The sequence below is a fragment of the Falco biarmicus genome, chromosome 6 (assembly GCF_023638135.1).
Source record: "Falco biarmicus isolate bFalBia1 chromosome 6, bFalBia1.pri, whole genome shotgun sequence".
NCBI lineage: Eukaryota > Metazoa > Chordata > Aves > Falconiformes > Falconidae > Falco > Falco biarmicus.
Window position 1 is genome coordinate 42,719,313 of NC_079293.1, and position 13,246 is coordinate 42,732,558.

General features: G+C 39.9%; 1 protein-coding gene across 5 annotated transcripts in view; it reads left to right on the forward strand.

Moving 5' to 3' along the window:
* UTRN (utrophin) overlaps positions 1-13,246 on the forward strand; it is a 386,536-nt gene that overhangs the window by 98,705 nt on the left and 274,585 nt on the right. For all 5 annotated transcript variants that reach the window (XM_056344155.1, XM_056344154.1, XM_056344157.1 and 2 more), the window contains 5 exons: positions 1,069-1,156; positions 3,689-3,924; positions 4,194-4,374; positions 7,080-7,225; positions 9,428-9,640. In XM_056344155.1, the coding sequence (XP_056200130.1) occupies positions 1,069-1,156; positions 3,689-3,924; positions 4,194-4,374; positions 7,080-7,225; positions 9,428-9,640 (864 nt within the window). The remainder of the gene's footprint in view (positions 1-1,068; positions 1,157-3,688; positions 3,925-4,193; positions 4,375-7,079; positions 7,226-9,427; positions 9,641-13,246) is intronic.

Genomic DNA, 13,246 nt, shown 5'->3' on the forward strand with positions numbered 1-13,246 from the left:
TTAGCAGGACCTGAACCTGCCTTTGAAATCAAAGACAATACTTAAAAATATAAGGAGACTTCTCAGGGCTGTAGTGAAAAATGGTGCCAGTAGGAATGTTTGGAACAGCAGTACTGTTGGAAATAAAAACCAAAACAACCCTCCCAATAGGTTATTTTTAGATCTTTGTGAATGTTTGTAGCTTTTATAAAATAGGCTCAGAGATGAACACCAGGTTCCCATGAACGACACTTTTTAAATGATTGGGGCTTTAAATGGGTAGAACAGTGTGTGTTCTTCCCAACTGCACAAGTAAATACATGCTGCTTCTGAATTTAGTGTAGCCAGTCTAAACCAGAGTAATGACCTCGGACATAAGTTTTGAAAATATTTTAATTTGGAGATACTTTGTTGTAATCACAGAGGATGTTTTGTGGCCTTGTGGCTAAGGAACTGACTTTTCCTCCGTGGATGTATTCTGCCTATTGGCTCACACAGGAACATTCACTAGTATGTATGACTTGAGAGAGGATCTTCTTTCTCTGAAGGTTTTGGTAGTCACATAGGATTTCCCTTACTGTTTCTTTATGAAGGAGAGTGAAGCACTAGAGCAGTGGATTTCTAGTGTGCTATAGTTCTTGCCATTTGGACTTCTAGGAAGCAGGTTGTTATTCCCTTCTATTCCCTTCTACTGGAAATCTCAGTAAGGAGTGTAGAGGCAAGGGGTCCTTTTTAAAAGTCTTTTCATCACTGGTTCACATCAATTACAATTTTTTGATCATAAGTGACTTGGTTTAGCTGGTGTCCCCATATCAGATTTCACACAGGAGGATCGTCAAACTTTTAAACTATTTTATTCCTTATGTTGTACTGGTCTCTTGCTTGCCTGGGAATTGAGAGCTAATTCCTTTTGCATTTGTTTTCCAAGCAAACAGAATGAACGTGCCTCTTAGAAGGTGCTGTATCCAAGAAAACTGGAATGTATTTTGAGTAATAGGTGAAAATACGTGTTACTGGGTTGAGGTGGGGGTGTGCGTAAAGAAAAGTGACCTTCTCTGAAACTGTATTCTTTTGGGGTTCACTTTGTAGATGATTGAAAAAGAAAGAGTTGAAAAAAGCCAAATGTTAGATGAACTGAAACGAAGTGGACATATTCTTTTGGATCAAATGGGAAAGGGTAAGCAACTTTAAGGTTTTTCTGTCTTGTGATTTAATCAGATGAGTTGCTGGGAAATAATACTGAAATACGCTGTCTCCTAAGCATTGCAATATAGTCCTTCCCTCTCCTTCTGTTTTCTTTCCTCCAGAGACACTGGCCATTGTTACTGTTATTAGTTATTGATATGTGTTTTGGTTTTATTAAAGCTTATAGAGAAGCAATATTAATAGTCTTTGTTTAATGTGTGTGTTCGTTTGCAACCTTTTAAGAGCTGTTTTTATTTAAATGTAAATAATTTCTTAAAATAGTAGTAACATACTTTTGGGGGAAGGAGGTTAAATTGTGTGTAGATTTTAAGTACAAAATTTTGAAATACAGCTTCCTTGAAGTAGAAATTTTTAAGCCAAGTGTAAGCTTGATAAGTGTGTATATATCTCTTTATTCATAGTTTTCTCTATTTTTGTAAAAACTGTCAGTTATATTTTGATGACACAGTCACCATTTATGTCTCAAAGGCAAGAGAGAAGCCTACATGCTTGACAAAATGATTGATTGTCAATTAAAACACTTATCACTGGAAACTTATAATTAACATCAGTGAAAGTTGAATCTTCCAGCTTTGCCAAAATCTTGTTTCATAATATGACAGAACTCCATAGTGAAATGTGACTTTCTCCATAAGAGCTGTTCATATCATTCAGAGACAGTCTTTTAGATCTGCTATGCACTTGGCTTCTGGTGAAGTTTCTGTGATTGGTAGCATTCAGACAGGTGAAAGGATGGTATCGCTGGCCTCATCTGTGATGACTGGTCAGACTGACATACTAACCAGCATCCGTTTTGGAAAATGCTGATTTCCACTGGATTTCCCAACTGTCACGTTTTTTCCAGCCATCTCCTTTACCTGGATGGCCCAGTCTGTTAAGCATTCTCCAATCCTCCCCTCCTTGCCTGTTTCACATATGAAGCTTTTTATGGTGGGTAGCTGATAGCTGGAAGCCACTGCTTTGATCTGGAGTTTGCATTGTAAAAATTTGTAGCTGTTCCTTGTCTTCAAACCTGGACAGAAATCCTGCCTGCCTCCTTCTCTCTCTTTTGTAAAGTTGTGATAAGTCATGGCTATGAAACGGGTATTTGTTGACCATAACAAGAAATTCATAGTTAAAAAACTGCTTTGTATCAGGAGAAAATAAGGTACAGAAATGCTTCCTAACTGTTTGAGGTCTTAAAAGTTGGGATGTATAGAAAATAACCAATCTACAGCCCCTGGCTTCATTAAAGTCTGCTAGTATGTTTTGTTCAGCTCAGAATGACAGCTTTTCTCTTGAAATCCAGGCCCAGCTACACCTGTGTGGAATAATGCACAGGACTGGCATGCATGTGAATACATCCATTTCTATCTTGGGGCATGTGCAAGCAGTGCCGTCATGGCAGTGCCCGATTGTTGCATGCACGCTCCTCTTATGTGGCTGGTTGCAGCTTCTGTATTGTTGATGCGCCAAGTGTATGGCCGGTGTGTGAAGCACAGGGAGGATCTGTGGAGCAAGCAGAGCCTTCAAGTGCCCTTGTAGAAGCTGGCTGACTGCCCTCACCAGAGCTCTGGGCTCCACTTATGCTGAAGCAGTGCGGCTAAAACTGCTCGTCTATGACTCTCCTCCTTATACTCAGATCTAGATGTCAGGCCTGTTAATTCAAATGATGCAAACATGTCTTATATAAAGAAGGTGATACCTTGAAAGAGAATCTGCATCAGAAACTTGCAATGGTAAGGAAGTACTGTTGAATGCACGTTGCACTGAAATTTCTTCCATGTATAGCCAAATCATCAGTTACTTCTGGCACTTGAGGAAATAAAAGAACAAGGAATGAGTAGGAGGTCTGTTCACTTCTGCTGCTGCATCCTCAAGTAATGCATTGAATTAACAAAAAAAGATGGTGTAGCATGTGCTTCACGTCGTCGCTGTGAGTGTGAAATAATCTCGTGTTTTGTTGTGTTGCTTTTGTAGCTGTTCATATTACCTAGTTATTAAGCATATCTGTGTGCAATGTGACATGGTTGAGCATTGCTCCCTGTCTCGCAGGCTGACTGGGTTTTCATCTACCTTTTCAATGAATTTATTGCTGCCTTCCTGCTTGCTCCAACTTGCTGATTCCCGCTTCCTTTGTGGAGTCTAGAATCATTAAAAAAAATAAATTCACTGGAACCTTATTTAAATAAAGCTTATTTTATTTAAATCTACGTATCAACATTTAGACACAAATCATGATGAAGAGAGTCACGATGGTCAAGATTCAGCTCGTTGTTACAAATTCAAAAGTTATCGAAGGGAACAAATGGAAATGGAATATCTCACTCTTCATTTTACCTTTGATGAAATAAAAAGCTGAAACACTGTTAGTAATAAATATAGTTTTATGGACAATGGACCTGGAATCAAAGAATTTTGCATATTAATGCAAATGTGCTCCTGTATTTAAAGATGAAAGGTTAAATGCTTATTAATCAAAATGTGTTGCAGTTAATATAGCTATAACATGTAATCTTTTTAGAGGGACTTTCTACAGTGGATATAAAAACTGTGATGGAGAAAATATTGTCAGGGTGGAATGACGTGGTTCAACATCTGGAAGAAGTGGCCAGAAAGATAAAGTACCAGGAAGATATAAATGCTTATTTTAAGGAAATGAGTGAGCTTGAGAAGACTGTAATTGAGAAGGATGGCTGGCTTAAGAATGACGCTTCTTCAGCATCCCAGCCCTCAATGGTCCTGAAAGACTTATGTCAGGTAAGTCTGGCAAAACTTGCTAATTTTGATTGGAAGCTGTTAGAAACACAGATATCTCAGAGGAGCTTAGCCTAGTTAGTAGGATAACTCAACATTCCTGAGGCATCCATGGCACCCTATTTGACTGGAAGATTTTGGTAGCTGTGTCACAGGAGTACTCTAATGTTGTTGCCCTAGTAATGTGGTGGAGCTGTGCTGCAGTAGCTTACTAAAATCTTTGTGTTAACAAGGCAAGTATGAGATTTGGTTTTGTTTTCAATCTTCCATAGCGGGAGTTAACTCATCTTGTAAGCCTGAGCCCACAGCTGGAGCACCTGAAAGCCACCTGCAAGGCACTCACCTCTCAGCCCATGTCTCCAGACTTCGTTCAGGAGAGCTTGAATGGTTTTCTGGATCACTTCAAGCTGACTCGTCAGAAACTAGAGGAATGTCACCAGCAGCTGAAGAAAGGTAAATACATACATATAAACATACATACATATATATATATTTTTTTATAAGCCCTCCTGTTACTTATGTTCTGCTTTTTTTTTTTTTTGTTGTTTTGAGCTTGTTGAAAACTCACTGGATTCTGGTAGAGTTTTCATACTGAATCTGGGAGGCTTTGGCTCAAGCTGACAAAATCTTTTGGTTCACCCAACAGAGTATTTGTATGACCTTCCCTGTGCACACTACAAAGCATAATGTTCCATGGTATTAAAAGTGATTATGCAAGGATGCAACATTCCTGAAACTACATTTAAGGAATTAGCAAAACATATTTAAGGTGGATAATGTAATTTGAAAAGCTTTGTGTCTCTGGCTCTTACAGAAATTAATAATAATACTAGAAATGCAAAACGGAAGATTAGGAGGACCTTGTAAAATTGAAGTGCACATGTGAAACTTATTCTTTTATTGCTTTCTTAAGCACATTAGTCATACATAATTACCTTTGGAAATTTCATCTCTGAAGTGATTTGGAGTCTGGCTTGCTTTTCAGACACTTTCTGCTTGAGTTTTTTGTTGCATTAGAAATTTCATTATGAGTATTCAAACCAGTCACGCTGGCTTCTAGAGGATTTTAAATGTAGTGCACAAAATATGTAGCTCCGTTAGTATTTTACAGCTGAACAGCAAGAACACAGACCTATAAGGAGATTTTTTTTTGTTAGTTTTCATTTTTTTTCTGAAGGAATTCAAAGAAGCATTTCGCTAATGGCCCCAAATGGAAGAGTATTAACACTTTATTCTGTGTGTAATAAAGAGAGGCTCAATTACTAAATTGTTAGGCCATCTATATAATGTTTTGCACCAGCCCTGCATGCTTTAATTATATCCATGGGGAAAACTGTATGAATAACATATCTACCACACTCAAATTACAGGGTACGCTTCCATTCTTATTGTGAGGAATGATTATTTCATGACTGTTCTGATTTCATGTACTTTTGAATCATTTTGTTGGTATTGTGTATGTTGTTAATTATTACATGGTGTGACAAAAATACTCCTTATTTTTTCATGCCACACATCACTTGAGGCATTATTAGTATATTTGAACCAGATACTACTTGGTAAAGACACCTTACATATTGTAATATGTTGAATTTGTATTTGTGTATTTTTGTGAGTGATAATTTCTCTGCAGACTGTATTGTTAAAGAACAGAGAGAAGTGTCAGTTCAGGGTTTCGGTTGTTTATTTATGGAATGGTTTGAATTGCTGTAAGGTAAAAGAACTTCCAGAGCTGTATAACTGAGAGAAACAACTGGTGGTGGTACTTCAGCGTTTGTGATCTTGGCAGGCTTTGACAGAAGTCCAGCTCCTTTCATGGCTCTTCCTTGAACCTCTGAAAATTACCTCAAGAAGTGCTGCTACTCAGTCCTGTCTCTATAGACATTTTTATGGGAATTGTGACTTAATTTTTTTTTGTCAATGGGAGGCTGTTTTAACGATTTCCTTGTCCTTGAGGATTTGCTGTAGTTTAGTGACAGTGCACCTACCTGCCTTTTACTGAATATCCCCCCTTCCCTGCCCTTACATTGATCCTGGCTTTTTGAGAAGAGGAACCTAGACAACTCCGACTCTGTCTAGCAATGTTGACATATTCCTTAGTTATAAATAGTATGACGGTTCCGACAGTAAGCTGTTGAATAGCTGGCTGGTGAGTCAGAACAAGGCTTAGATTAACTTTCATTTGTGGCAGTAATGAAATTGCTTAGTAATCCAAGGCAAGAGGATGTGCCTACCACAGTATGGGTCTTACAGCTGAAATCCTGTTTGTTGCAGTTTTCTAAATCTGACATTTTCATTCTGAAATGCCAGTGAGGTGCTGCCTGGGATTCCGCAGAGGATTGGCTTGAGCAAAATCTGACTTGCAGTCAAAGATTGCAAGCAGATGCTCCATCCAAACTTTAATTCTCTTTTCAGTCTTCCTGTATAGTGTGTCTGTTTTGGCAACAGGCTGAAAGCTACTATTTTTATGTGTGTGTGTGTACGACCAAACCCCCAAACCCTGTTACTACACCAATACTTAACTTTATGTATGTATGTTTATATACATATATGAAAACACTAGCTTATATATTTACTGTATGCAGTGTAGATATTTAACTTTGTGTAATATTTTATATATTATGCACATATGTAATACATGTGCTATACTTCATATTCTATATATATAGTAGGTATCTCTGTGTGTATTTGCATATAAATACCAGATACGTCTAATAAAACTTTCTTATAAAATGAAAAATGCTAAATAGAAGGGGGTTAGGCATGCAAAAGCCCAAGGACCTTTGATTACTCCACCCTGCCTGCCCCAAGAGATTTTAGGTACTTAGGGGTATAAGAAAATTCTGAACATGGGATTGAGTTTTAAGTATTTTTTTTTGGGGGGGGGGTGGAGGTTGTAGTAGTATATTCATTATATTCCATATAATATATAGTATATATTCTTTCATATTTTTTAAAGGAAAATAAATTTGACACCAGCCGAAGAGTTTTAGCTCTTAGAAGGTCTTGGCAGGATTAAACGTACAAGTATCTCTCTCGTGATTTCTTGTTTCTAAATGATGCTGCTAACTTTATGTTCACATTTCTCCTATAGTTCAGATTTTGTGTCTATTTCCTCACCTTGTATTTTGTTCCATTACTCCCTTTAACGGTACCAGAGATGGAAAGCCAGCCAAGCCAGGAGTATGTGGACTCACTGCAGCGGCTGAAGGACATGCTGGGTGAGCTGGAGCGCAAGCAGCAGGCCATTACCGGTGGGCTGAGTGAGCCCAGCAAGGTTGAGAAGGCCCTGCAGCAGGCAAAGGTAACTCTTGCCTTTGCACCGGAGCAAGGAAGCTGCTTATTGATCTATGCCGTCCTCATTTCTCCTGCCTGGTTTTCAGTGGGATAACTAAAAATTTGCTGAGCTGGAGGTTGATAGAGGTGTGGAAGGGTGGAAGCAGCCTTGGAGGGCTGGTTGCTGAGAGCTGGGTTAGCGCAGGCTGCTGCGGGATGCATCCAGGTGAGGGCTGGGTTATCTCCAAGCCTACGAACTTCACAGCTTCTCTCACTGCCTGTGCCAGGAGATGAGGCTGAGAGGTAGGACTGCTCAGCCAGGGGAAGGGAAGGCTCTGGGGGATCTTCTCTGAAGTGCTGCAGCACCTCAGACTACCTTGGCCACGTCCCCAGCTCTCTCCAGGGCGTCTGTCTCTCGTGCTGAGGAGCCCCAAGAGCATCCCCTCCTAGGAGCTCGGTTGGGTCAGGTTGGTGACCTGATCCAAGGTCTGCTCCTTTGCCCCCCGAGCTCTGGCTGTGAGGAAAGCCAGGAGCCAGGGCCTGCCCTTCCTTCCCTGAGGACCTGCTTTTCAGCTCTCCCTGCCTGAGCCACCCTGAAGCTGCCTGACAGCTGTGCCCATACCGGGCCTGCTCAGGCTTGCTGTCCTGGGGCAGCTGCGTCCCTCCCCTGTGGCTGTGGGGACTCCCTGACCCTGCTTCTGCCCTCCCGGTGAGGCCATGGTTTGCAGGCTTGTAATCCTCTCATCCAAGCCCTGGGTGTAGCGCGCCCAGCCGCGGCATGCCTGCCTGTTAAAAACTCTCTGAGGTTCACTGGTTAACAAATCCATCCCATTCCATCCTGTGGCTGTTAACAAGAGTAACTGTACGGCTCTGGCCTCAAGATTGCCTTTCAAAGGGAAACAGTGCTTGCAAGCCATAGAGGTAATTGATGCACAAATTCTGTCCAGTAGAAGTGGTATTTTGTTTCCTATTATGAACCTATGAAGTAGTGGAAAATCTATGAATGACAATTGCTTTGTAAATATCAGTTACTGCCGTGGGGCTGGAGTGAGGAGGGAGAATCATGCACCTCCAGTACCTTTTTTTTTTCTTTCAAAAAACATAGACAAATACTTGCTTGCTGACCTGGGATTGCCCAGCTCCTCCTCCTGCACTGTAGCAGGCACTGGTAAGTGTTTCAGGCATAGATCCAAGCCAAGGATTGCTTCAGTCCGTGACCCCCTGCACAGAAAGCTCTTGTTTGCACGCCCCTCTTCAGTCTCATTGCTGCTTCACTACCTATTGTGTTAGAGGAAATGGTATACTTTATCCTGTTTCTTTTCTGTAAATACAAAGTAAAATTGAGAATGTAAACAAATAAATTGAATGTTCTTCCTTAGTAAAATATATGCGCATATGTCTCACGTACAAATTAAATGTATATAGTAGCAAAGTTAAATTAGTGAAATTAGTAGTGGTTTCATGTGTTCATTCCAAATTTCTTCTAGATTTTAAACAGGATAAACAAAATGGCCAGTTTAATGAAGTGGCAGTGTTTTTCATGTCTTGGCTTCTATCTTCAACTGTTATTTTTCCTTAATATTAGGAAATTAGCTATTTCAGCCAAGTTACTCTTCATATCAGTAATGCCTTAGTGAATATATTCAGATTGTATCCTCCCTGTATTCCAGTTGGAAGAGTAGCTTTCAAAACTCAAGTATCCAGAACTTTCATTGCACCTAGACATTACAATAATTTTACTTTACAGAACTCAGAAGGACACACTCACGCCGTTTGGGCTTTATTGTTTGGGGTTTTTTTTGGGTTTTTTTTTTTTTTTCCTTTTAAAAAAACCCAACAATCTCTGGAGGGAATGAAAGAACTGAGGTCTTGGTATGTCTACATTGCAGTTTCTTTTGTGACTGCAGTGTCATGCTTTGTTAACTTGAGTACTGGTATCACACAGCACAGGAGAGGACTAGGTGCGTGGGTGTGTTGAGCTACGTGGCCAAATTCAACAGCCCAGTCTATAATCTCTGCTACTGTACCAGTAGAGCAGCTGAAGATTTTGCTGCTTAAGAGGATGTTTGGACATGTCTGCAGCAATAACTGTGGTAACTGGACTATCACTCTTTACTGAATCTGTGCTCTGCACAACAAAACTCTTTGATGTACTTGCACTTGTAGGGTATGTACCTGTTGTATAGCTAATACTGGAAGCAGACTTTTTTCTTTTTTTTCCCCATTGTAGACTGTTTGTGAGACACTAGAAGCCCAGAAGCCCAGGGTAGAGAAACTTGCTGAAGAAACAAAGGCTTTGGAGAAACATGCTTCTTTGGATGTGAAAAAGGTCTACACGCAAGAGTTCAAGCATGTGCAGGGACACTGGGACAAGTTAAAGCTCAAGATTTCCAAAGATGTTAAACTATTAGAGGAAATTACATCCAAGTTAAGAATATTTGAGGTAAAATTAAAGAATTTTTTTGTGTTACGTTATTCAGTTGTTTTAGAGCCCTTTATGTTCCTGCAGAAGTCCTGATGATACTGATTGAGAAGTGGAATGTTGATTGGGTTCCTAGTCTGGCAGAGGCTGGAAGCATATATAGTGTATTTGTAGCAGGGTAGCAGAGGATTTTTGACATGCTCAGGATATTATTTTACCTTCTAATAGAATTACTGTTCACTTGAAATTAGCATTCCTCTTTCAATATGGGAAGCAAAGGTTACACTGAAGGTCAAGGGTATGTCAGCTGTGCTGTTGAAGGCTTTATCCCACCAGGGGCTGAGTGCCCTCTATTGTGGTTGGTGTCAGGTGCCCAGTGCCTTATTAATTGACATCTAAAATTAAAATTCCATACCTGCTACAGAAAACCTGCTCCTTAAAGTTGAGGTTTCTGTCAACAGCAATAAAGAATTAGTTCAGCCCCTTAAAAAAGGAAGTAAAGAAAATGTTTAGGTATGGTGAGTTTTCTAGTTCCAACAGGTGGCCTCTGAAGTGTGAAGAAGGAGAGTTAAAGAATTAATCTTAATCTTATGTGTTTGTATGTCTGTGTGTATATATACATACACACACACACACAAGCACATATGAAATCCTGCATGACAAAAAATCCCAGTGCTTTAAAAATGAAGAGATTAAAATAATACCCTTTAAGATATTTAGATGTTTAACTGGCTTATAGAAAGGGGAGAGATAAGTGCTTAAGTAACATAGCTGAGGTTGACTCAGTATTTACTGGTTAGATGGGTGTGTCTGTGTTGCCTTTAAGTCCCTGCTCTAGACTTTATATTCCTCTGGGCAGAGGAAAAAAATGATGAGAATTAAATAAATCACGATTTAGCCCATGGCAATATTATTGTGACCCAAAAGTTAATAGGCAGTAACAGTTCTTTAGTATCAGCTTGAAAGTGCAAGTTGATCAGAGCACTATAAAAGCCCAAATATTTTGCTGTTTCTTTTTTTCCTATAATAATGTTTAAATAGACTTTCAGTTTCATATTATTTTCGTTTTCCTATTATATTTTAAACCTCAAAAAGCAAGAAGTGCTTTTAGAGATTCTCTGCCTCTCAGGATGAAGGCACACGTGCATTAGCTAACAGAAATCTGTATTTTTACATGCATTAAACATATTTTAATATGTGCAATTGCTTGCATTCTTTTCTGTTTAATAGTGTATGTATCACACAACTTATAAACAATAAGCAGTTTGCTGTGTGCACCCTTCTCAGAACATTGGTACCATGTGTGCACAGCACCACTTTTCCCCAAAAGTTTCTTTTAGTCTTGCTCTCCTCTCCTTCTGAAGCAGAAAACTGTTCTTTTATTTCAGTGGATTCAAACGTCAAGCTGTGTGTGTGATTTTTCTTTTTAAGCTAGACAGGTTCTTTAATGACTGTTTGAGTATAGGAATGTGTGTTTAAACTGTAATTTGTATTAGTAAGGTGAGGTAATTGACTTGCATGACATTGCAGTGAAAGTTGGACAAGGCATTGCTGATTATGGTTCAAAGATAGTGAAAGCCTCAAGTCCTGTGTGGCCTGCCCCCCCCCGCCCCCCCCCCCAGTCTCCCCGCCCTGGCCCCCAAAACCTGCAAGAAGTCATAGTTGTAGTAGGGGTAATCATGGAGTCATAGTAGGGGTAACACTGTAAGTAAATGACAAGAGCAGAGTGCACTTCCTTGCTCCCATGAAAAGTCGTACTTCAGGGGGGAAAACTGCTGGAGGGAAAAACTTGCTCCTGCTTGTAAAGTGTTATTTAGTAACTGTTCCTTTCAGGACTTGGGCTGCTCCTAGCAGTCTGTGTGTGTGCAATGTGTTTGTATGAATAGCATGAGTATGGTAGTCCAGTCTAGGCTAGTGAGCTTGTAAATGGAAGCCACAAAACACCCTATGAATAGGAGGAAGAACTGCAGATTTTTGGAGGGAAGATGTGTATTTCTTTTGTTAGGCTGTATTACCCGAAGCATAAAGACAAAAGCTGTCCCTGTCTGCCTCGCTTCCCCACTAAAAAACATGTTCAGAAAAATGTGTGTTTGTGCACCTGTGTTTGAAAGAGTTTCGGTTTTTAGTCTGGTTCCTTCGAACCCATCCTTCCATAGCTACTTGCAGCAGCCTGTGAGGTGGTGTGGAGCTGTGGAGGAGCTGATGCTGGTCAGTGGGAGCTGACTGCCTAAAGTGAGCTGGCTTGTACAGGAGTCCAAAAGAAAATAACTTGTTAAGACTCAGCCAAGGCCTTGGTGATTACTTTCCAGCAGTCACATCCTCATTAATTTTTCTTCTGACTTTGGCCTAAACGTACAACATCCTGCCGTGCCTCATTCTCTTCCTTTCCCTTTCTGGTTACACTTACAAGTTATTTAGCATGACAGGGTAAATATTCTGCATGTAAGCCCGCCTCAGCATCATTTGTGCAAAAACTTTGTCTTGTTCTTCAAGTGACTGCAGCTTTCCAGTTCCCTTGATTATCTGTAGCTACACTGAGCAAGACCTACTGACCTCATCAGTTTTAGCAGCATTGTTTTCTCCCTTAATTTCTTGTAAGTGCAAAACTTTTTTTTGGCACTTCAGTCATGTTCATTTGAGTGGTCTGTACATGCACCTACTTCCCTAAATTGCACCTTTAACTGGGTAAAGAAAACTGAAATTCTTTCATGCCTAACTGTGAATGTAGGGTACATGTGTGCAGTATTAGCATGGCAGGTTTTTATTTAGTAATGAATTATTCAGGTTTTTTTCCAGTCAGAGTTTAAGTGCCTTGTTCTCTGTGGCTGTCCAAAGTGATATGGTGTTGGTATCACCATGTCTATGAAGCACTCATTAATAAGGATTTTTATGCCCATAGGAGTTTTGAAGAGCTATGGAGAGAAGAGCATTGAAGTTGCATGCTGCTATATAGATCTGAGAGGAGAATTTTGTTGTGAGCGAGATGTTAAAAACTTCCCTGTTACCTTAAAAAGGAGTACAGAAGCTGAAAATTAAATTAAAGCAGAAGAAACAATGGAAGTAGTTATTAAATAATTAAAAATGGAAAAAAATGTAGTGGTGCTGTCTGTAGAAATATGGGACTTGCAGTGGGGGTGTTTTCTTATAAACTGAATTTTTCAGTACACAGTTCCTCTCTTTTCTAAATGTTTCATAAAGCTGTCGATGGATGGACAGTCATGTATTTATAGTCTCTGATTTTTTCCTTTTAAAGGAGTGGTATGATTTTATACAGAGCTATTTGTAGGCTAGCACCGTATGGATAAAAATGAGAATGTGGAGCAAGTTGAATAAAAATATTGTGGATGGCATTGAACCGATCATGGTGGAATATTCACCGTAAGAAAGGTTGATACGCGAGACTGGGTATGTGGTCCTGGTGCAGACACTGAATGGGTTCGTACTGGAGATCTGATACCAGAGACACCAGGATTAGTTTGGAGAATGGCTGGGCTCCTTGGTTGAGAGACGAGGAAGCATCTGGCTGTTAAAGGAGGAAAAATATTTAGAAGTGGGGAAGAAAAGGAGGGGAAAAAGTGAATGACCACCCTTGGAGAACATGTGGTCATGTGCAACTACACACAGGTG